At 42.4% G+C, this 24,791-nt stretch overlaps 1 protein-coding gene across 1 annotated transcript in view; it reads right to left on the reverse strand.

Annotated features, from left to right (window-relative positions):
* The window catches only part of Tenm3 (teneurin transmembrane protein 3), a 181,138-nt gene that overhangs the window by 36,224 nt on the left and 120,123 nt on the right, over window positions 1-24,791 (reverse strand). The window contains exons 14-20 of the mRNA XM_059244770.1: window positions 19,739-20,006; window positions 18,412-18,555; window positions 14,247-14,496; window positions 13,516-13,536; window positions 3,433-3,665; window positions 1,933-2,087; window positions 280-1,154 (exon numbers count right to left, since the gene is read on the reverse strand). Coding sequence (XP_059100753.1) covers window positions 280-1,154; window positions 1,933-2,087; window positions 3,433-3,665; window positions 13,516-13,536; window positions 14,247-14,496; window positions 18,412-18,555; window positions 19,739-20,006 — 1,946 coding nt within the window. The remainder of the gene's footprint in view (window positions 1-279; window positions 1,155-1,932; window positions 2,088-3,432; window positions 3,666-13,515; window positions 13,537-14,246; window positions 14,497-18,411; window positions 18,556-19,738; window positions 20,007-24,791) is intronic.

Here is a 24,791-nt window from a genome sequence, read left to right on the forward strand (position 1 = left end):
GTACGAGGAGTGAAATGTCAGTTCCTAAGGAGAGGTAAATTTACCACGGAGCTAAATGAAATTTAATCTCCGAGGGGTTTCGCATGTATGGGTCTCTTCCAAAGCTCTGCATCTAATTTTCATAATTTTGTCTTTTTTTTTAAAAGAGGGATATAAAAATTATGAAACTTTAGGACCTCAATAATATAGTTCCCTTCAGAACTCAAGCATGTATTATTATCACAGACTCTATCATGTTATCGATATTCTATAATTAGAGTAAAAGTTTCATTGACTTACTCAAAAAATGTTGTCCACCCAGTCTCGTCACTTTTGGTGGCTAGGAGCCCGCTGTTGCCATGGTAAGTAAACAAAACGAGTTCCAGTCCTTGAGCAGTCATGCTTTTCAGACATCCATTGGTGCCTATGGTCAACCATATCACTTGGTTATCCGGAGACACCACCCGGACAGGCATCCGATTGGGATCCCTGCGTATTCGGAGGGTATTGCCATTGCTGTCTGTGACAGCGGTGATGTCATTGTCATTGCTGTAGCTAAAATTATACAGGTAGTCACCGGTGACCAGGCTCACAGTGTACTGGTGAGTGCCGTTGATGTCGAAGATATAGAGTTCTTGGTCGGTCGGAGAGGCCACTTCGTAAAAGTTCATGGAGTTAAGTAAAGGCTTATTCTTGGACACGGCCCGGATCCGGATGTTTCCCAGGTCCGCAATGTACAGCGTACCGTCCGGCGAGGCAGCGAGGGAGGACGGCGCGTTGAGTTTGGCGTCTTTGGCATAGCCGTCTCCGCTCTGGTAGCAGTCACAGTTGGCGTCATTTTTGCAGTCACACTCCGAAGGTATCCCCGCCACCAAGGAGATTTCCCCGTCTGTCGTGACCTGCCGTATCCGGTTGATTTTCTTCTCGTCGGTCTCGGTGATGTACAGGACGCCACTGTAGGACAGGGCGATGGCGGTAGCGGACTCCAGTGTGGTCTGGACTGCGTGCTTCCCCACCGGATAGTCCACTCCGGGGACCTGGCAGTGCATGGGCCGTCCGGCAGCGATGCGGACTTGACGGTTTTCGGTGATCTGTAAAACTACATTATTGTCCAGGACATAGATGGAGTTATCCATAGGGTTAATGGCGAGGTCAGTGGGCCATTCCAGACGCACCTTCATAAAGAAAGAAACGACCTGGTTAGTCAGTTACTACACGGCCGTTCATTTGCTAGAAGAGTAAAGTCGACCATTCAGGGAAATGAGCCTTAATTTAATAAACTGTTTTAAATTTTTTTTTTTTCCATAGCGTGGTAAAACAAACCTACAATTTTTGAGTGAAGACAAACGTAGGAAATAACACCTTATTTAAAAATGCAGTGCATGGAAAGATTAGCCTTTTATAGCCAAACAGAAAATGAACTTCTACGCAGTGAGTCAACAGATATCGCTGAGATATGAACACATATGCTCCTTGTAGTAGTAATAACAGCCAAATGCCAGGGCTTCCTAGGTTATGAATACATTAGTATTCTATTGTGTTTTCAATCAGGCCAATAGTTAAGTTCCTAATTCTAAACATAAGCCCCTTGGGACTAATCGTAGTGTTTTTTCTTGTACTCAAGCAGCCTATGCAATCAAAAGATTAGGGATTTAAGCTGTTTGGTTCTTTTTGGAGTGTCTCCATGCTGCTACTTTAGTGGAATTTTATTACACATGCTTAGCATTTCTCAGTGCTAATTGTTCTGTATTTCAGCGAATTCATCAAAGGCAGAATTACCAAAGAAGGTAACTTTTGGTAGCTCCTGATGTACATTTAAACAGAACAGCTGTATCATAACCACTCCCACGCCTGATAAGTGCAACGGAACACGGTACCATCACAGGCTACTGACAGAGTAAACTGACGTCAGTCAGAAGCGAGACAAATAGCTTGGCTTAATGTCTGCAGTACCTGGCTGATGTGCATGCTTGTGTCACAGGTTAACGGTCTGGCTGATGTCAGGTCATTGGACCCCAGGAGGGTTGATATGATTCCATTCTGATCCACCTTTCTGATCATGGTCCCATCAACGAAGTAGATCAGTCCATTCTTATCAATCGCCAATCCTTTATCCAAGAGAAGTAAGAGTTATCATTTTTTCCTTAAAAATGATTAATCTTGATTGAATTCTTAGGCCCAGTGACAAATTCAAAACTTAGCTTTGTTAATAAAACAGGTGGTAGGTAGCAGGTAAGACTGCTGATTGTAAAGCTGGGTGTGGTGGCACACACCTTTAATCCCAGCACTTGGGAGGCAGAGGCAGGCAGATCTCATGAGTTTGAGGCCAACCTGGTCTACAGAGTGAGTTCCAGGACAGCCAAGGCTACACAGAGAAACCTTGTCTCAAAACAAAACAAAACAAAAAAACAAACCCAAAACCCCAAAACTAAAAACCAACCAACCAAGCAATTAACCAACCAAAGATTGCTGATTGTAAAATCTTAAGAAAAGGAAAAAAAAAAATCACATACAGGCATTTACAATTCAAACACATTTATGTAAATAAACACAACAAAGAATCCAAAGCTCTCAGAATCTCTATCAAGCGTATGAACCTCACAGGCATAGTCCTTGTATGCTTCAAATACAAAATAACATTTACAGTCCCAATGAAGGCCATACATTACAGAGACAGGCTCAGATTCTGTTAGCGCCGGCTTATAGTCATGACATTCTTCCAACAAAGACAGAGCTGAGCTGAGGTTAGTGTTTAGCTGACCTTGTTACAATGAAATTTGCCATTATGAATAATTCAGTACAGCAAATATTTTTTTTTTCCAGCTCTTGCTCACATAATCCTCACTAGTTATAATGAAAATAAAAAAGTTTCCAAACCCAAACCCATTGTACTGGATGGCAGAATGCTTGAGCAAGGAGTCAATCTTTACTCCTTCCGAGCTTTTATCACATAGAATTTTAGCCCATTACCTCCCCAAATTCCTCATCGCAGGCAGATTTTCCCATGGCATAGGAACAAAAGCCGAACAGCTCCAAAATGGGTAAGAGCTAATAGGGTTGCTTAGTGACGCTTTCAAGGAGGCCTGGGACTCATTCGTGACAAGGAGATTCCCGGACAATGAAGGAATCTGAAGTTTAATAGGGACGTGACCTGAATAATATAGAGGGGGTAGCTTCAGTCTTGGAAAAATTGAAAAAAAAAAGTATGATGATTTTTGTTTTTAAAAAGTCAAGAACCTTCTATCTACTGTAAAAAAAAAAAATGAACTTAGCTTTTCAGTTTCATGGTACATGGCCTTTAAGACACTAGATGTGATGTAGTTTTCCAGAACATAGTTGGAGATAAAACATTAGACTCAGCATTAAACACAATCAGGAATCACATGGATTTTTCTACCTTTATATAAAAAAAACAGAATCAAAAGAGAAGCCTAAATTGATGGGTGCCGGTACCTTTGGGACTCATGAGCGTCGCCTCCACGGCCTTGCCACCGTCCCCACACCTGGCCTCGTCAAAAGGAAGGCACTGCTCCCCGGTCCCCGCAACTACTTCAGCGTTCTTCGTCAGGTCTTTGGCGCCCGTGAGGGATTTGGGGCGATAAATTCTGCGGGTGTTAGTATCAGAAACGTACAGATCTCCTGTGACCGGATCCGTAGCCAGGTAGTATCTGTGAGCTGGGTTGCTACTGTAAAAAGATTCATATGTAAATATTAGGGGAGAGCTAATCCTTGTGCACAGAGGGAGAGGAGAAGCGAAATAAAACACACCATGAGACAGTGCTTATAAACTGCAACCCATTGTCAAAGGCTGGATGAAGGACAGGCTAAGTCATAATGACTTAAGAGACTACGACCCGAGGTAGCAAGTCTCTGAGATATTTTTAAGTCTGTGATATTTTTTTTCTTTCTGGCTTGGTGTTGAGGACTCCACTACCTGTCAGTCATTATTCTTTCTTATTTTATTTTACATTTTATGTGTATAAATGTTTTGCCTGCAAGTATGTGTGTACCATGTGCATGCTGGCGCAGGTGTAGGCCAGGAGAGGGCATCAGATCCCCTAGAACAGGAGTTAAGACTGTTTGGAGCTGCCCTGAGGGTGAGGAACCAAACGTGGTCCTCCGGAAGAACAAGTGCTCTTCACTGTGGAGCCATGTCTCCAGCCCCCACCAAGAGTCATTCTTAAAAACAATTACCCTTGCAGGCAATACGCTTGAGCCTAAAATAAAGCAAGGGCCCGACAGATAGATGAAAGACCCCTCCAACACATTCTCCATCGACTTAGCGCACGACCAACGTCGTTATTACTGTCAGGAATTATGGTTTTGCTTTTGCTACAGAGCCACACAAACAACACCCCTCCTTCCACCAAGAATGTAGCATTGTGCCCATCATTGCTGCTCAGTAACAGTCTAGAAAAGCAAATGGTGTTGGCACAATGTCTGTTTGGAATTTCGGGGATAAAATGAGATAATCCATTCATTTGTAGAAGGCAACCCCCGAACACTACTTTCTTAGGAATACTTTTAGACCCCATGCAAATACGCTCTTCTGGAAAGGATGAAAACAGTTTAAGTGACTTAATATTTCAACGAGGCTGGCAAAGATGGAATCCATTAAATAAGATGTCTTTTGATAACAAGCTTAGTTTTATATTTTCTCTCTCCCCATCCCACCCCCCTTCTCTATTCCTTTCATCTCTTCAGGGTCAAATACACAAAAACTCAAGACACTTGGTGACGCTGATTTCGTATGAGAACATCTGTGAGACTGTGTCTCCTAGAAATGTCAGAGATGCCACATACATGAAGTCTATCCACCAGATCTGCCTAAACATGACCTGAACTAGGACGTCGCCAATAGACATGCTAACACACAAGGGGAAGGAAGGCTCAGGAAGCCTCAGCCATACACAAAGACCCCTAGGGAACAGCAGTCCTGAGATCAGGAGAAACTGTCTTCCCCAGGGAGGAGCTCACCAATCGGTGACACACACACACACACACACACACACACACACACACACCACCACCACCACCACCACCAACAACAACAACTAAAGAAAAAGAGGCCATGAATTTGAAAGAGGGCAAGGGGGAAATTCACAGGAATTTGGAGGGTGGAAAGGAAGGAGGGAAATGATGTAATTATATCATAATCTCAAAAATTAAAAAAAAAAACATGTAGTATAAGCCTAACAAACTTTTTTTTTTCTGAGACAGGGTTTCTCTGTGTAGCTTTGTGCCTTTCCTGGAGCTCGCTTTTTAGACCAGGCTGGCCTTGAACTCACAGAGATCCACCTGCCTCTGCCTCCCGAGTGCTGGGATTAAAGGCGTGCGCTACCACCGCCCAGCTAACATAAACATTTCAATAATGAAACAGCAAAATTTTAATACTGATTATGTTACACTATAATGAAACAATTCTTACTCTGTAATGTTCTTTTAAATTTTTATTTAATCTTTTGTGAGTGTGTGTGTGTGGTGTATGTGTGTGTAGGCCAGAGGTTGATGTCGGGTCTTCCTCTACAGAATTTGGGCTCATTTTTTGAGATAAGGGCTCTCACTGAATCTGGAACTTGTAAAGTCAGCTAAAATAGCTGACCAGAGAGGTTCTGGGATCCGCTTGCCTCTGCTCCCCCCCCCCCCCCCGCCCCGCCCCAAATGCTAGAAGTACAGGTATGTGCAAATGTGTCCAGCTTTCACGTGGGTGCTGGAGGTGTGAACCCAGGTCTTCTTGCTTTCACAGTGATCAGTCTTAGAGTACTATCTCAAATCTCATGCTTTGTGTAAGTGGTGAATGTGTGCACTTCAACTGTAGGCTTTTGCTACAATAACGTTATGGTTTCTACTGGCGTCTCACATTGGTTGGGGAGCATAGCCAATCATGTGGTCAGTAGGGACCTTTCGAGTGCAAGAGGGCTCTATGGCTGTGAAGGCGCTGTCACACGAAAGTCCTAACCTCTTCAGTCTTTGGGTCTCCTTTCCAGCCTCTGACATCTATCAGGAAGTGTCAGGTTAGACCCAGAGGCCTTGAGCACATGAAGGTGTTAAAGGTAAATAGTTCTCCAAAGGACTCAGAATCAAGTGAGAATAAGAACATCTCAGAAGCCTGATCTGTAGCAAATGGCCAATTGACCAGGAGAAATGTGATTACACCGTGTTCCTTTGAGAGCAACGGTACAGTTGTGAACACATTTCTACCCAGTCTGAGAGCTGGCCCTCCAGCTACGCACAGTCAGTCACCAAGTCTGAGGTCAATCACGTTGGGTTTATTTAAAAAAAAAATGTGCCACTGGAAAGACTTCTCTAGTCTTTCCTATCTCCCTGACTATATGATAACTGTGAGCAGCTTTTTGGCTGGTTATGACTCTTTTCTCTTGTTATTTCGCTTGTTATTTGCACATCTATAGGAATGAGGTGTGGACCTCTCTGCCTGGGTTTGAATCTTGGGTTCATCACTTATTAAATACAAGTTAACTGGTGACTCAGAATCTTTAACTATAAGGTGACAAAGACAAAAGATATTCTCAGGATGCTGGGAGGATAACAAGACTTAATATATGTATATCTTTAAACATTTCAAAAGATTTATTTTGTTTTTAATTGGGTGTGTCTATCTCTGGGTGAGTATGTGTATATGAGTGAAGGTGTCTGCAGAGGCCACAAGGGGGTGTTAGCTTCCCTGGAGCTGGAGTTACAGGTGGCTGAGAGCTGGCATGTGGGTGTTGGGAACCAAGCTCAGGTCTTCTGCTGAGCCATTTCTCCAGCTGTTTAAAAAAATTACATTTGCCGGATGGTGGTGGCGCACGCCTTTAATCCTAGCACTCAGGAGGCAGAGGCAGGCAGATCTCTGTGAGTTTGAGCCAGCCTGGACTACAGAGTGAGTTCCAGAAAAGGTGCCAAAGCTACACAGAGAAACCCTGTCTCGAAAAAAAAAAATTACATTTATTGGGGCTGGAGAGATGCCTAGGTTAAGAGGACTGCAGCTCTTCCAGAGGACCCAGGTTCGAGTCCAGTCCCAGGGGAGCTGATGCCCTCTTCTGGCCGCTACAGTCACTGCGTGCATGCAGTATACAGACATACCTGTACTCAACACATCCCCACACATAAAATGAATAAACAAATAATCTTAGGAAAAATTATGTTTGTTTACTATGTATGTGTACATGTGCAAGCCACAGAATACACACGGAGGTCAAAGGATGACATGGAACAGTTGTGGCTTTCCCTCAACCACGTGAGTGGATGACATGGGACAGTTGTGGCTTTCCCTCAACCACGTGAGTTCTGACGTTTGACCTCACGTCATCAGGCTTGGGGGCAGGTACCCTTTTCCACTAAGCTGTCTTGCTGTCCACCAAGTACAATCTTTAGAACGGAGGCTGGTCTGTAAGACATACTCAGTAAGAATCAGCTACCCTTAATATTTGCTCTTTTCTTGTCCACTGTGAAATTTCAACAGACTTTCATAATGCTATATGGTCTGACTTGCTTCCGGAAAATGTTAGGGGAAAAGTCTCAGAGTGTGAGTAGATTCAAATTTGTTTATTTCTGCCTCCACATCAGCAATTTGTAATATACTAAACTATTAGAACAAAGTCCAGGCTCATCCTAAGATATCCACTGAGTTGCTTCAAGAGTAATTACGAGAAAGTTACATGAACCATGCATATTTTTTCATTATTTCCTTCCTTTTGAGACATTAGATTCTGAAGGTGGCTATCGGAGTGGGAGCAGCCCACTCTCTCGATATGGGGCATGAGATTTCTTGGTGCAAAACTAATGCACATTCAAGGCAAAGCTGGGCTTTGATCGGCAACAGTGATATCTAGTTGGGCAGTAATTAGACCATCTCCACGGTGTTGGGGAGGGGCATTAGAGATACTGTGTACAGCACCTCCTTCCTTTCTTGACACATGTGGGCTTCCTTTTTTCTTTTTTTCTTTTGTGACAGGGTCTCATCGTATGACCTAGGCTGGCCTTGAACTTACAAGTAGCCCAGCCTAGTTGCAAACTCATTATCCACCTACCTCTACTTCTGCTGTGCCAGGATTACAGTTGGCACGAGTGTCCTGAAGACACGGGCACCTTCGAATCAGGCAGCACAGCCTTCCGAATCTACCGAGGGAAAGGTCTCCTTGTGCACACAATTCTAGTGTCCAGAAAAACGTGGAAGCCCACATGTCCAAGGCAGGAGGTGTGGTCTGGGCTGGCACAGGACAGTCACTCCTTAGACCCTGGCCTCACACGGGTGGGAAGCATCTCTACAGAGTTAAAATGGATGGGACAGAAATGATAGCACCAGGTGACGTGCCAACGTGGATGGGGGGAATTTTACAAGGACCTAGATGAAGAGTTACAGGCAACCAATAGCTACTGAGATGGGGGTGGGTGGGCGGGGAGACAGACAGGAGAAGGTGAGAGGGAGAGAGAGAGAGGAAAAGAGGGAGAGAGAGAGAGAGAGAGAGAGGGAGAGGGAGACAGAGAATGAATATATCAGTTTTCTTCAGGGATGAGCTCTCTGTCAGGCTATCTAATCCCAAACACATATGGGAGCAACACTATATGGACGTAGTAGGACACACACACACACCCGCACGCACACACACCCGCACACACACCCGCGCACACACACACACACACACACACACACACACACACACACACACACCCGCACACGCGCACGCGCACGCACATGCACACACACACACACACACACACACACGTAACAATAATGACGAAGTCAAATTTGAGGGGACACAGGACTGGCAAACGGAAGGAGAAGAAATGTTGGGAATACAATATTCATGCTTGACATTCTAAAAATAAAATTGATAAAGAACCCTCCCCCTCCTCCCCCAAACAAAACAAAACAAAACAAAACAAAACAAAACAAAACAACTAGGTCAAAAGTGAGTTTGGAAAGTTTCAGTTGACATCCAGGTGACACACGCAGCAGGAGTTTGATGCACGATCATGTCATCTTTAGGCTGAGGAGTTCCCTGGCAGGGTGCTCTAGAACCTGCTTTCTAGTGTCCCGAAGGTCATCGAGAGGCTGGGGTGTTGGTTCAGAGGGCAGTGGGTCTCAGGGGGAGAAGAGCATCTAGTGTGTAGTCGGAGGTCAGGATGCCTGGGACAGGTCTGCAGTTGGCCACGGGGCACGGGGACTTACAAAGGCCACGTTTTGGGAAAATCCGTGTTCCACAACAGAAACGCCGAGCGTTTCCGTGGGATGATTGGCTGGCTGCGGTTTCAGAAGGGTTTAAAATGACAGCTGTGCCTACCAGCTGCACACGCAGGGCAGTGAGCCCCGGCCCACATCTCCCCTACACTGCACCTTGATCCTCAACTCCTTCAGGATGACCTAGATGCCAGTTATCAAGACATCTCCCCTTACAGTCTTGTCGATCGGACACAGACCCGGGGGCAAGTGCGGGCTCGCTACACCCATTTATTTTCTCCTAATTCAGCCTTCTGAGACGAGAGACACTTGCCGAGACCAGCACAGAGAATGCACGCGATTAACACTCTTTATCTTTTCTCCCGGAAACTGTGCCGCAGCTCCTGGAGCACAAAGCATTGGAAGAAGCGTGACGAATTCTATTTATGTATAAAAGCAAAGCTGCCTCCTTTGTGGCAGCCAGGAGACTGCTGGGATGCCTGCTGACAGGGACCTGGGACATGGTCTTTCTAGTAAATCAGTAAGAAATGCTGACTCAAGTTTCGACGATTTTATATCGAAAATTTAATTAATTCAAACTCCTAAGATTTGTGATAGAGATCTGCTTTGATCCTTTAATTGGTAATATAAAATTCACAAAGTTGATTTTTTTTTTCAGTCCTATATGTTTAAATGCCCCTTGGCTGGTATTAATGAATTAAGGTTTTTAGTTTGGAATTTAAGGAATTTGAACAAGAGTGAGCTAAAATTTACTATCTATGAAAGGGTTTGTTAGCAAAAGTTAATAAATATCAGAGGGGCAGATTTAGAATATCAAACAGAAACCCATTTTACAATTATGTTAGTGTTGCCAGTTAAATAAAAAGTTAAATGATGACTGAGTATAACTAAGGAATTTTATTTTACAGAGTATCTTGGCAGTACTTAATAACTTGGCATAACAGCGTCCTATTTGAATCTTTAAAGAATAAGGCTGTCTCTTAATATTCCCGGCCAATATTTTTATTATGGCTTCCATTAGTATAATTAAGGACAGTTTGATGGTGTATGTGATACAGGAAGAGGACGGGAAGCAGTGAGGTCTACATTTACTAAATCATCTACAATTGACAGTGCCACTCCTGGATGGGGAATTAGACACATTTGTGACTTCCTTTCTTCCGGTTGCTTGTCCCTGATTTGCTCACAGCTGCTCTGCCACGCAGAAAAGTGAGGCTATACTGAAAGCCAGGCTAGCAAACAGGAAGATGTTTCTAATAGGAGTTCCGAGGCCCCCCCCCCCCCCCCCCCGAAAACTGTCTTTCTTCTTGTAATGAGGATTGACATGAGGGCCTTACACATTCTGGGCAAGCGCTCTACTGCGGAGCTACCCTCATGCCCTTTATCCACGTGGTATTTGGAGGGTCTCACTCTCTTCCCCAGGCTGACCTTAAACTGTGCTATTCCCGACTCAGTCTCCTGCGTAGCTAGGATGACAGGCTTGTGCCATAGGTTTGGAAAGAATTTCAGTTTTAAAAAAGCTAAATGAGGACACACCCATGAGTTTAAGTGTGTTGATTTTTGTTAGGTCAATGTAGATAGTTATTAAACACATAAAAAAAATCATTAATTGCGTTGACAATGCCATTGTCTGTTTGATGGGTGGGGCTCAGAAACCTGGTACAGTTTCTACATTTTTGCCTTTCGTTTTTCAACTCACTCTGTAGGATGGAAACTTGCAGCAACCCAGGTGCTCCAACCTCCCAGATGCTGGGATTACAGGTGTACGCCACTGGGCGAGGCTTGTACCTGGCATCTTTCTGACTACCCACAGGGTACAGCCCCTCCACGGTCTGGCTTCTTCGTGGCTGATTTCCCTCACTGATAAACTTCTTCTTTCAGATGTGCTCACCCTCATGGTCCAGGGTATTAACTTTCTAAGTGATCTTATCAAGCATATTAATACTCCTAAAAGGCCACTTTGAACGTGCCACTTGTTCATGACCCTAAATATTCCCTCGCTCTTTGAGTAATTTTTTTTCAGGGAGCTCAAGGTGGTCCTAGGCAAGCCGATTATAACGGGGTTCAACCCTCTCTCATCGTTACCCACACGAATCCCCCACTTTATTTGGGTGGGCATGATTACTCTTGGAATATCTTATGCTTCATCTTAGGCCCTGTATATTTATTTAGTCTCTACTGTTTTTCATACCATGAATGTCATTCTTCTCGCTGTTCCGATAAAACGGATTTTATTTTTAGATCGAGCTCAAATAGCAACACTTTCTGAAAAATTCCTTATTGTGCTCTTATCTCTCAGCTATCTCTTCCTCCAAGAACCATTTTCATGGGGCAGTGGTGTACAGGATGTGTCAAAAAAGAGCACTGAAGATGTCGGTCAGTCATATAAATGGCAGATATGTGAGGTTCTGAGCGCTTGGCCTGAGATCCCCATTTGTCAACGTGTCTGGCACACGGGGACGAGTCATTCGACACTGTTAGTTTTAGCACCCATGTGTATCAATACACAGCCCAAACAGTATGTCATGCCTGGGTGGCACAGAGAGGAAATGGAGAAGCTCAGATGTGGTCACAATAACACACGGAAAAGCTGACAGAATGACAGAGGACCAGGAGAGAGGGAGTACAGTGAGCGTCAGTACCAGATGCCATGAGTTAATATATATCGACCTCATACTCTATGGAGGTATGCATAACAACAAAGTTCCAAACCCAGAGATTTTTTTTTGTTTCCAGAGAAGATAATTGTAAATAACTTGCAACATGACTATGAAATAAGTCTGGCTTTTTTTTAATTTTTAATTTTTTTTTGCATTTCTAGGAAATCTCCCTCTAGAATCCTAGCCATGGGGGAACATATCCAAATGAGGGATGTGGTATAGTGGGAAAAAACGTAGACACGAGAGGGATTTAAATCTCTGTTTCACGTGTCTTAGTTGTGTATCTTGGGATGAGATGTCACGTCTTCCAACTTCCATTAGCTCATGTGTAACCTGAGGGATGACTGTGTGGCTCTCTAATAACACACAAGAAGTATCTGGCATGATGCCTGGCTTGTAATAGGGCAGCTTGTTAAAAGGTAGGCTTTCACAGTCTTTCCTGTATCGCCCACAGCACTTTCACATGGGGCTGGTGAGCACATCTGTCTGTCTTCCCTCTTTTTCTCCATAGCTACCATGAAAACAAGCAGGAAAGTGTTGACAGTCTGTTGGGGTTTCTAACAGTATGCTCAGTGTTCTGGGGGAGATTTCGTGGTAATCTTAGCATGTGACCGGGCCATGAGTTGAAAGTTTAAGATCAATACAGAAGGTCAGGGAAGGGTCCTGGGACCGTGTGTGGGTACTCTGATGTGCAACAGGTATCTGTCCGTTAGTAGGACTCCAGTATTTGCTAGCTGTCAATCTCTACAACGGTTGCAGTGAGCTAAATTGACCTACTCATCCAAGATAGCTGACATAAAATATCACACTTCCTTTGAAATATATCACCGCATTAGATGGCCAAACTAGATCTGGCATGTCTAAGCCTTCTTGCTTTTCACTAGGTCTTCCTTATTTATTTATTTATTTATTTATTTATTTATTTTTGTCATTAAAGAAAGGCTGTTAGAGAAGACTATTCTAAGCAGGGTTTTACTGTATGTAACTTCTTCAGGCAAGTGTACTTATCAACAGGATATGAGCAACCCTCGGGCTGATGATGCTCCATATTCATCTTTAGCTTTGAAGAAACTCTTTCCCTGCATGATAATAGCAACAAAAACACTCTTCTCGAATCTAATAGCTCTTCCAATTGAGGAAAATTAGAAATCACAGGCAGAGATAAACCTGTAGGATGCTATAGAGGAGGGATCCTTTCCAAGTTCAGTGAGAATCCCTAGCAGTACGAGCATATTGGTCAGACAGGTACATAACTTAAAAAAAATTAACCATAGTACAATATTTTCAGATTATTTTTCTTAAATAGTTTCCCAAACCGAATTAGCTTTGTTCCCAATAAGGCAGTATCTGTCTTGGATACTGGTCAAACTACGCTACCTCCTTAAACTTTGTTGTGTTTGAAATTTGTTGTTTCATAAGGCTTAGGTTACATAAGTCAGAAACTGCACATTGGAATTCTTTGTGACAAGATTTTTTTTTTTTTTAAATGAACCAACTTGAAAATATTTCTAAAATTCTATCATACAATATATTTTCAGTAAGTTATATAATTGTCCAATTAAGCAGTTTTAATTCCTTAGATGATCTGTGATTCTGAGTTTCCTCTCAAAATGCCATTATTAAAAAACAGAGAGTCACATTGAAACATCAAAAGGACATTGGAAAATATGCAATAACCTTTAAGCAGATGCTTACCTATGTCTAAAATCTTTATTTCTTGGTGGAAGCAGATAAAAGAAAGGTAAAAAAAGCAGAGTTAGAAAGGCTTCTGAAATAGAATGAGATCAATATTGGGGTTTTAATTACTGGTACGGAAAATTGCAATTTAAGCGGCAAGAACATTGGAATTGAACTCTGTAGGCAAGGCTCATCAGACTGCTGTCAGAATTGGTTGATTTTGATAATCACACTTAAGACAAAGCAAGACAATGACATGCTGTTTCTACTATTCAAATTACAGCTAATGATTGGGTTGGCCCAACCGAGCATCCAATATTCTCGTTTATTCGCTATCACATCTTGATTCCGGAGACTACATCTTAGGGCCTCCATTTCAACCACTGTGAAATAAAAGATAAATTCCTGTGCTGCGTAATCATTCTAAGGAAAATCAAAGATATTTTTAAAAGTTATCATTTTTACCTGTCAGTACACAGAAAAAGAAAATCACCAGAATGAGTAAGATATTTTCCATATCAGACAACAGTCTACTCTTTTACACAGTAAAACTATATATTGTTTTAAAAACTATATAACACTATATATTGTTGGCCTTCTAGCTCTAGTTAAGAACTGTGTTCTTCCTAGGGTAATTTTTAAACTGTGGGGATGTGTGTTTAAATAAACAAATCAGCATATCACACTCAATTTCGTTTTTAAGGATATGTTTGTTTTTGATTAACTCCCCCAATAGAGGAAAGACATACCTTAGTTCTAAAACACTTGTTACATTCCCAGAAGGGAATATCCGCCGAACGTAGTTGAAATCCCCTACATAGAGACTGCCGTCGATCCCACAGGCCAGTGCCACTGGGGCCAGCAGTTTGTTCCCATCAGCTTGGCCATTGCAACTTGGGCATGAGATGCTGCGCCTCCGGCCATTGCCCATGATGCTACTGACCACTGGAGGCTGCTGGGAGATGAACTGGTTTTCCCCATTTCCTTTGTACAGAATACCTGGAAGAAAGGGCATTTTTCTGATGTAAATGAAGGATGAAAGGCAAATATGCCCCTTAGAAATCTCATGAGGATGCGGCCTCTTTCCAATTTAGAACCAGAAACTTTAAGATATTACACGAAAAACCACATAGGTTATATTAAAAAAAAAAAAAAGGACTATCTGTTATGAATAGGGAGACTAGTGAAGGGAGCAGAGGACTAAGAGAAGGCGTTAAAAACCCTAATTCCCAACACTAGCGACCCTCGATCTTGGCTACACATTGGAATAGTCTGGAGCGCCATAAAAATATACCGATGGCTGGTTCTTACCCCAAGAGATGGTGATTTAATTGGTCTGGGTGCAGCCTTAGCATTTAGATGTTTAAAAACTCTCCAGGTGATCTTAATATGCAACCAAGTTTGAGAACCACGCTCTATATAATGTTCTTTAGGGAACAGAAAGTTTGCCTAATTGTTAATCAATGTGGAAAATATTACATATTAACCTGATTAATAAAAATGTACCCTGGGAATATGAGTTTCTTATGAATTTGCCATGAGTTTAAAAAGAGCTAAAAATATTTTATGGAAACAAAGTTAGAAAGTATTTATTTATAGGTCTCATGATAGTAAGCACATAATGTATCACTGAGCCATACCCCTGGCCTATGGAGGCCCATTTTTAACTCTATTGTACTGTTAAGGGGTCTTGTTTCACATTCATCTGATGTAAATATATACATGTATACATATATACATATACACACATATATACATAAAGTTATTTAAAATGCCGAACACAATGAAAGTGATGCAAAAGACCAGCTTGTTATTCAAACTGAACTCTGCTTTAAGGCATGAAAGTGTCAATAATTTTACAAAGACCAAAATGCCAGCCTGCTCCTTCATGGACTTCATTAAAAATGTGAGAAAAAAGTTCCAAAGGAATATTCACTATTTTCCTAGTAAGAAACTAGATTTGAGTTGAGACTTCATTTTGGTTCACTTGGCTGTGACCAAGTGCAGATCGATGACTTGGGTCTGTTACCCACTGGCTCGTCAACTGCGTCCATCCACGCATATTTTATAACGTGCCTTGATGTGTTATTAGCTGTATAAACCACTTGCTACTTCGGCTCTAGAGCTGTATATATTGCATTTATTGGGCGTTCCATACTGCAAAGTAGTTCTCAGAGCTAATGACTGTACTTCTCAGCAGATAGACTGGCAAGAGACTCATTTTGTGAAGGCGCAGACAGAAAACTCGAAAACGTGATTTTTCCTCCACTTTGGGATAATTTGAAAGTGAAGAAGTGATCAGAATAATTACATTCCCCTTATAGCTCAGTACATTTTAGGTGCATTTTGTGATTACTTTTTTTTTTTAAATGCCTTGCTATTTGGGTGATGCAATAATCATGGCAAATTTACATAAAGAAATCAGGAATGATAAAACAGGTTTATTCAAATTTAAGAGAAAATAATTTAAATAACTCTGGATCATAACAAGAGATGAAATGCCTTTTGCCTTGAATATTCAAAGAAGACGCGGATGATAACCTAAGATTTCTCCTTTCTGTGATTACATTATTTGACAATTATGGAAGTGTAATTTCCTGGGAGAGTTGGTTCTGCAATTTTTATCAGAAGAAGCCTACGAGTGAGCCCCCTGCTCTACCACATCTGATTTATGCTATGCCTTTGACTGACTGGCCCTTCACGAGTTTCCTCTGTAACAACGCAATAGGACAGCGCACGTTACAATATTTGTTTCCATGTTCAAGGACGCCTGAACCAACAGGCGTCACCACGCACATCTGTGCCGCCTCTTCTGTATCTACAGCTCGTCCCGCTTGTCACAGTCACAAATCACTTGGTTCATTCAATTAGACACATGTCACTTTGGAGAGCCACTACTTGTCAAACTGTTCTTGGATAAAATTTTAGATGGCAATCAGTTCACCATGGGGACTCAGGTGACCTCACATTTTAAAGTAGCGATTTATAACACAATGATTTTAATTCTTGGCAGTTCAGTTTTTAAATCTGATCTGGTAGTATAATAAAAACCTCCTCTATATTATTCTGGCTTAGAATATGCATTTACATATGTCTATATTGTGTGACCCTACACAATGTCTATATACTTCCTAATCTTTTGGAACACTATATATCCCAACAGTGGTGAATTACCGGAGTCCTGCTAGGGCTCAGTGCCTATTCTCTTCCTATTGCCTTCTAGTCCCTTGGAGAAATCCTGTTGCTAATTGGTTATGAATTTTATATTGTATTTTCATAATAACTAAAACATGCCTAGGACAGTGTTTCCTCAGGTGTGTTTGTGAGGGACTCGTGCGGGAAGATGGAAATATGTGGAAGATGTATGGAATACAATTTTAAAGAATTTATTCAGGAGCGGCTACAAGCACAGTTGGCACATGCCTATGCATTCTGAAAGACCACGATTCAGCGTGGTATTACTCACATCACAGATTGAGACTACCACCACTTCAAATAACACCGATGACTCAGGCGAACCTTCAAGATAACATATGGACTGTTCTTCATGGGTGGGAGTCCCTTTTTCTTTTTTTAAGTTTTAAAGTTTTTTTAGACAGTTCCAAGCTGCATATGCAGCCAAGGATGATCTTCAACCTCTGGTCCCCCTTCCTTCACCTCTTCCCAAGACCTAGAACTTCAAGAGTGTGCTACCAAGCCTGGTTTATTTGGTGATCTGGATGAAACCCTGGGCTGTGTGCCTGCTAGACAAGCCCTGTACCCTGAGCTACACCCCTGCATCCAGAATGTACGCGCTGTGTGTGGTGCTGGAAATACACCCTGTTCCCAACCTTCTGAAATGCAAACTGAAAAAGGAAGGACACCCGGGAAAGGCAGAGAGCTCAACACAGCTGCAAAACCAGGAAAGGTGTGGGGGAGTGTTTCTGTCTTGTTTTTCTTCCAGAGTGATCCGCTCCCTACCTTCCATCATCTCCTCAAGATGAGGCATCAGTGTTTTTAAAAACTGACTTTCCAGTCAGTACACTTCGAAAGTTCCTAATTCTTCCCAATACTCCCATTTTTAAAGAGAGAACAACATCAAAGACTCATCACTCCAGATATGACTGTGGGCCATGAACAGTTAATGGTGTGATAGTCTCAATCCAACACTCCAAGTCTTCCAAAATGTCAAAAGGGATATGAATCAGAAAACACAGACATTTCCTCTAGCTATTCATAGAAGCAGAGTAGAGACTTTTTAGGATGAGAAGTCTTAAGACAGGTTAGAGTTGGTTACCTTATGGCCTTGCTTTTATTTTTTTTCTCTCAAATTATTCATTTATATTTCCCCTAATAGTCACAAAAGCAAGCTACAGTATTTTTGGGGTGACAGTTTTTGTTTTGTTTTTTGTTTTTGTTTTTTTCCTCAATAAAGACTAAACAGAACTCGGGGGGGGGGGCGGCGGGGGGGAGAGAAACTCAGCTAGACACTTGGAGCAGACTAACTGTAGAAGAGTCAAGAATCTACTGGAAGTCTAGTGGTAAAGTCACATGGGTTTTTATCTTTGCTTAAAACAAATCACTTGGTGTCCAGTTTTGGTAACCCTTTCTAAAGCCCGTTGGCACACATGCTTCTGGTAGAATTAGGCACTCACAGATGAATCTGTGGAGAAGACAGATACTCACACAGACAAAGCGATTTTTACCAAAGTCAGCCATTTAGACTCTGAAGGGAAAATCACCGTGACAAAGGCCACAGGAACATTTTAAGACGCAGTAAGAGAATTATGTAATTCCAAGACTTTCATGGCCCTCACATGATCTCTTTATCATTTTTTCTGACTAATTCTACTCCTACAGTGCTCACAGGATAAAAACCTGTTGCAATGTGGTCAGTGGGAGGTTGGACCATGTTAACCGTGAGCCAGAGCTTACCATTCTGAACGTCCAGCACATGATGCTTATCCAACGTCCAGCCACCCATGTTGGAAGCATCCAACTCATAGCCTTGCAAAATGGCAGTCCTCTTTTCCCACAGAGTCAGGTCCAAACACGACTCGTATTCGTAGCCCACAGACACTGTAAGCAAAGCAGATCACAGCTCACTCTCTCAACAGCACAGGAAAAGGACGTTGACGTACGATTTGGAGGGAAATTCACAGTTGTGTTCTGAGATAAAGCTCCATTCATTTATTAAGCAGTTTGTTTATATGTAAGGAGATCTGACCATATGAAAGATAAAAACAACCGCCTCCAAATGTCATTTTATATTGATTTGATAGAAAACAAGTCCCCTCTCCCACATCACTCTTACAAGAGGTTCCCAGCACAATATTAGGTCCAAATTGAGAAACTAGTTAAAAATTATATCAAGTACGTTTGCAGCAAATTGCGATTAGATAAAACCAACTAAAATAATATTAGTTATATAAATAATTAGAACTGTTTAGTTCCTAAGAACTTTCATTATAGAAAATATTTATGGCAATATTCATACATCTCGGGAATAAACTGTAAAATTAATAGGAAATTAATACCAATCCACAATTAGAAGACTTTTCAGAGTTTATAATGAACCAAGGATTTAAAATTTTAGAAAAAAAGGGAAATGTGGTAACTATCTGATTGATGAGAAATAACTCAAATCCAAATTAGATATTAATTTTGGAGAACAAAAAAAAGTCTATTTTTAAGTAAAACTGAAGATAGAGAAATCCATGTTTTCCTTTAGTTGTTGATGCTCTCGGCTGGAGCTCGAAGCTGTACTGGACAGGTCAAGCTTGGATGGTACTGTCCGGTCATTCAGTGAAACCAGTGGCTTGATGTTTTCAGTTCACCCCGCCATGGGCCCTCTGGTCAGAGGAGCCGAGACAACACTGGGATCCAAATTTTGTTTGATATTCTGCTAAACATCATTACGACTGAAACGATCTCACTGTCACATTCAGAAAACATTAACGTGGAGGGGGTACCACAGGGAAAGAGAGAAACAGGAAAACAGCAGGAAGGAGAATGCATACAGTAACCTGAAATTCACAAGATGATTCCATTTAGAAATGCTGACAGTCTTCCGTCTCATCGTATGGGATACCTTCCTTCTCCCAGAGCGGATCAAGAACAATGGGTCTGTGATTTTCCTAGATGGACCTGCTGCCACCATATCTGCTTATCCAGCTACTTGCCACGGGTTCCTGATAATTTCTTTATACTTCTGACCTCCAACCTACGTTTTCAATGCACAGGGCATATCTACAACACTTACCAACTGCTTCCGACAGGCCGTAGACTTTCTGATTATACGCATCCGTCTTATCCCAGATAAAAGTGTAGGCCAGGTTTGGTGAGGCAGGAAACCACTTCTGGAAGAGTCTCCCAACCACGGCTACCATCAGATGGACCTTCATGAGGTTAAATGGTATGACGGCCTGGGTCATGGTGATCTTAAGAACTGACTTGTACCCCGCGGCTCTGGAACTCAGGTAAGAAAGCTTTAAATCCGTTCCTGGAATCGTGGTTTCTTCATGCAGGACCTAGGTTTAAAAGAAGCACAAGCCTCTAACTGGCATCATGGATGCCCAAACTGAGAAGATACAGTGAACAGAACCCAGGGGAACACAGAAAATGGGACACAGCAGGGCCACTATTCACAGACAACATCTGAGCTGTTTTCTTATCCAATAATTATAAACAGCTCAGCTGCCAGTCTAATGTTCTTCTCCAAAAAGCGTCTTGTCACTTATCCTGAGCTAATCACACTCTTCATACAGCTGTTGGGATGGCAGTCACAGCCCATGCCCACTCACTCATCTAGTCCAGGCACTCGGAGATCAGAGCGGACATTCGTACAACCCTTAGCTGGTCCCTTAGAGACTAACCTGAAGTCTATGGCCTCATTAGCCTACCTAGGTCACGTTTGAAAGACAGAATGACAAGGAGAGCTGACTCATGTGGGTTAAATTGTAGTTAATTCCATACACACGTTGAGACGTAATGTAACAACAGCACCTTCTCACGCCTCATTACATATTGAACCACAAAACCACTGATTTTTGATAACATAGTAAATGAGTTAATGTTTTAAAGCTATATGTGCATTTTTCTCAGAGAGTACCTAAAATGCACATATAAGAAAAAATAAATTTTTTGACTGTAAAAAGTTGATTTTGATTTCAGGCTGTAAGAAGTTACTTTTGTTCACATATGGATACCTCTATTATACATTAAATGCATTTTTTTGTTTTGTTTTTGTTTTTTGAGACAGGGTTTCCCTGTGTAGCTTTGCGCCTTTCCTGGAACTCACTCTGTAGCCTAGGCTGGCCTCGCACTCACAGAGATCTGCCTGCCTCTGCCTCCCGAGTGCTGGGATTAAAGGCGTGCACCACCACCGCCCGGCTCATTACATGTATTTTTAACCTTATGTTTAGCTGTCAATGTGACTGGCTCAATCGATGGTAACAAATTTATGGGGTACGAAAAATACCAGATGTCCAACTATTACCTAACCATTTAAAAAAAACATTTGTATAGTATATACAAACTTTTAAAGAGTTTTCTAGAGATTTCTTCTATGGGTGTTCTTACTGGTTTTGTGACGAATAATACATATTTTATAGGCTTATTATGTGTACTGTAGCATGCAAGGCTACCTTTGTTAAGGGTGCCTATCTCACCTCAATTAAAAATGCTTTTTTCCTCAGCAGACGGATACCATTACAAAAATCCACAACTGGTCGACATGCAGAGGACAACTGACCATGGTATCCCCAATGCCAAATAATCCATGTAAGGCTTGGGGGACATCACAGAAGATGGATAGGAAAGACAGTAAGAGCCAGGGCCAGGACATATTTACTATATATATGTGTCAGGAAAACTGCACTCGTGAAATCCAGCAATATAGTTGCCTAAACAAGACCTGAAAAATGACACCACCAACTGACATGCCCAGGTGGATGGGGTAAATCCCACACGGTCCCAACCCTAGTTGCAGAGCTATAGGTAATTAATGGCTGTCGAGGGGGAGAATCAGTCTTTCCAGGAACGAGTCCCCGATTAGTTATCCAATCCCAAGCAGACAGCCATAAATACATACACATATGTATGAGCAATGCCAAATAGACTCATTTAGCTTATTTTTACATTTTGGAAGAAGTGGGGACATAGTTGGGATTGGAGAGGAAGAGAGAGGAGCGGAAATGATGTATTCATATATGAAATCCTAATAAATAAATAATAAATAATAAGTCAACAAATAAAGTAACCTGTCTGAAACCAAGCATGTCCTCTACCACGAATCAGATGGTCTTCCTGAAGGTTAGAATATATATCACTATATCCACTAAAAGCTCAGTCCGAAATGACTGCCTTTCCTGAGATAAGAATCTTGGAAGAAAGAGTGCTCACTCTCTCTCTCAGGCAGGACAATTAGGAATGGCGTACACAGATTTGCCGCCTCCCGATTTTAATTTCACATTACAGTAAAACTCCAGATACTATGGACGTGACCATCAGTCTGTAGGATAACCAAACAGAGCTGGAAGTGGGCACAACGGAATGGACTAAACCAGCTTCCAGTGTGGTCCGTGAAGCTGCTGGTGCCAAGAGGGAAGTGATGAGGGACAATGGATTACGAAGGCACAGCATGTCGGTGTTGTACGGTTGGGGTCTTCACTCACTAGGATGACTGGCTTCAGTCACGGAGCTGTCTTAAGGAAGACAGTTTATGGACACACCGAACCTTTCTAGTTTATTATGTATGTATGTATGTATGTATGTATGTATGTATGTATGTATGTATGTATTTTGGTTTTTTTTGAGACAGGATTTCTCTATGTAGTTTTGGTGCCTGTCCTGGATCTCACTCTGTAGACCAGGCCGGCCTCGAACTCACAGGGATCGGCCTGGCTCTGCCTCCCGGGTGCTGGGATTAAAGGCGTGCGCCACCACCACCACCATCACCACCTGGCTATTTATTTTTATCCTCCCACCCCATCCACTCAGAAACTCCTTCAAGCTCTCCTCCGTCCAAGAAAAGCACGATAGGATGAGAAGTGGACAATCCAAAGGGAACTCATTGTACTGTGACGGGATGAAATGTCAACGCGTTAGCTTGAAAAACAGATTTCTGTGACTCCCGAGTGGCCCAGATAATATGATATCTTTCCTCTTCATTTATTTTCAGAATAATTTCCCGTACATTTGATTGTCTTTCTTACTTGCAAGGGAATTAATTAATGACTACTTCCTGTGACCTGCTAGAGCTGTTTCTCTGTTTCAAAATATCATGTTATTCTTAATGTTAATAACCGATTACGGTCTCTGCCATCATTAGCCTCCTTCCACGGAACAAATATCTGTAATTTAGTTCACGAAAGCGACCATTTCTCCTGTGTAATTTAACCTGACCATGTTACATTTTATTACTGGGAAATATAAATCCTGCCCAAATGGGAAAACACACTCTGAAGTCTGCTTGTGGCAGCTGCATTGTCTGCCGGCCCCATTCTTGACCCCGAGAAACACTCAGGAACGACATCCTGCACGTGACCCCCTGTATCCATCTGTTGTGCTCCCTTGCTGCTGTTTCTACCCTCTGTTTATAGCTAAGTCCACTGGATACCTGAGCCCTGGCCAGACAGACATGCAAACCAAGGAAGCCAAGCTTGTTCATTATGTCTGTTTCTGGTCAGCTATGTATTTTGTGACCTGAGTTAGCCCGACCCTTGGTCCCATACTGCCAAAGGATTCAAAGTCTCCCCTGGATGGATTTTTCTTCTGCCTCTTTCCTTCCCCATTTAAATGATTTTCCTGTGTTGGTTATTTTTGTTTTGAGGTTGACTCATTGATCCTGTGTATGGGCGGGGTGGGTGGGTGCGCATGGAGGTCAGAGGCCAGTCTGAGGGGGTTGGTTCTTGCCTTCTACCTGTGCGGGTCCTGAGGAATCAAACACAGGTCACCAGCTCTACCTACTGAGCCACACCACCAATTCCTACACATCAGGACTCTTGTTGATGACTCTGCTGCAGCTACTCATTTTTTTTCCCACTCTGCTCTCCTCCCTCTTCTGTCTCTGCAGGGACAACCCCCTCAGCAATGCTGTTTCTGGTTTCCTTAAGGGACCGCCCTCTCTCGTGAACTTCCTGTTCTTCATTTAAATATCTGCTCCATTGACAACGACAGGGTTTAAGTCTTAGCCATCTTTTTTTTTTTTTTTTTTTTTTTTTTTTTTTTTTTTTTTTTAAATCGAGACAGGGTTTCTCTGTATAGTTTTGGTGCCTGTCCTGGAACTCACTCTGTAGCCCAGGCTGGCCTCCAACTCGCAGAGATCCACCTGGCTCTGCCTCTCGAGTGCTGGGATTAAAGGCGTGCGCCACCACCGCCTGGCAACTCTTAGTCATCTTTTAATCCTTGTTGAGCACTCTGTATGTCACAGGCACTGAGTGGATGTTTACTAAATGCTTGCCTACTGTGTGTTAAAATAGCAGAAGGACTGCAGACATCCACGGGCCTGTTGCCTAGTGGAGACACATCTCTGTGAGTTAATTGCATTAGAAATCTGTCAAGCCCTGGACGGACACTGCTTCTGACTAGGGCTGCTTTGGAACAAAGAAGTTCTGAGTTACAAGGTGGACGCCGAGAAGGAAGTATCAAGTTGAATAAGGTCACAGTGAAGTTCTCTGCGCATCCGCTCAGAGTTCACTTGGCTATTAAACAAGCCCCCTGCCCCCAATGCCATTCCCACAGGGTATTTGCCCGAGAGCCTTTTTCTAACTATGCATTTCTGGATCACCTCTTGTGATCTCTGTTTGCACTTCCCTCATAGGCTGTCTGGTCCATGTTTTAAGTGTATGCATGAGTTGGACTCCCAGGATTCCTATCCTCAATTTCAATCCCTTCCTGGACTCACTCTCTCAAAGTTTCCACTGACATGTCACTTTGTCAGAGAGACCTTTTCCAACTACACTGTATAAGCATCCCACCTCGACTCACTTTACCCTACTTTATACGTTTTAATAAGCCTTACCAGAATTTGAATCATATTAATTGTTTAGTTTCTTCACTCGTTTTGGTTGGTAAGCTCACTGAGAGGTGGCGCTCTGTCTGGTTGGTTCCTATTTGCAATGACTGCTACAGAGTAAGTATTTCATTCGTGTCTGATGAAGGCATGTGACAAACTTTTAAAGATTTATGCTATTCTTATTATTGTAATTATTATTATGGATGTAGTACTGAGGATTGAACCTAGAATCACACTTGCTAGGCAAGTTCTTTACCCATGAGCGATGTCCCCAGGCCCCTGTACTACCTTTTGCTGT

The sequence above is a fragment of the Peromyscus eremicus genome, chromosome 17, assembly GCF_949786415.1.
Source record: "Peromyscus eremicus chromosome 17, PerEre_H2_v1, whole genome shotgun sequence".
Classification (NCBI taxonomy): Eukaryota; Metazoa; Chordata; class Mammalia; order Rodentia; family Cricetidae; genus Peromyscus; species Peromyscus eremicus.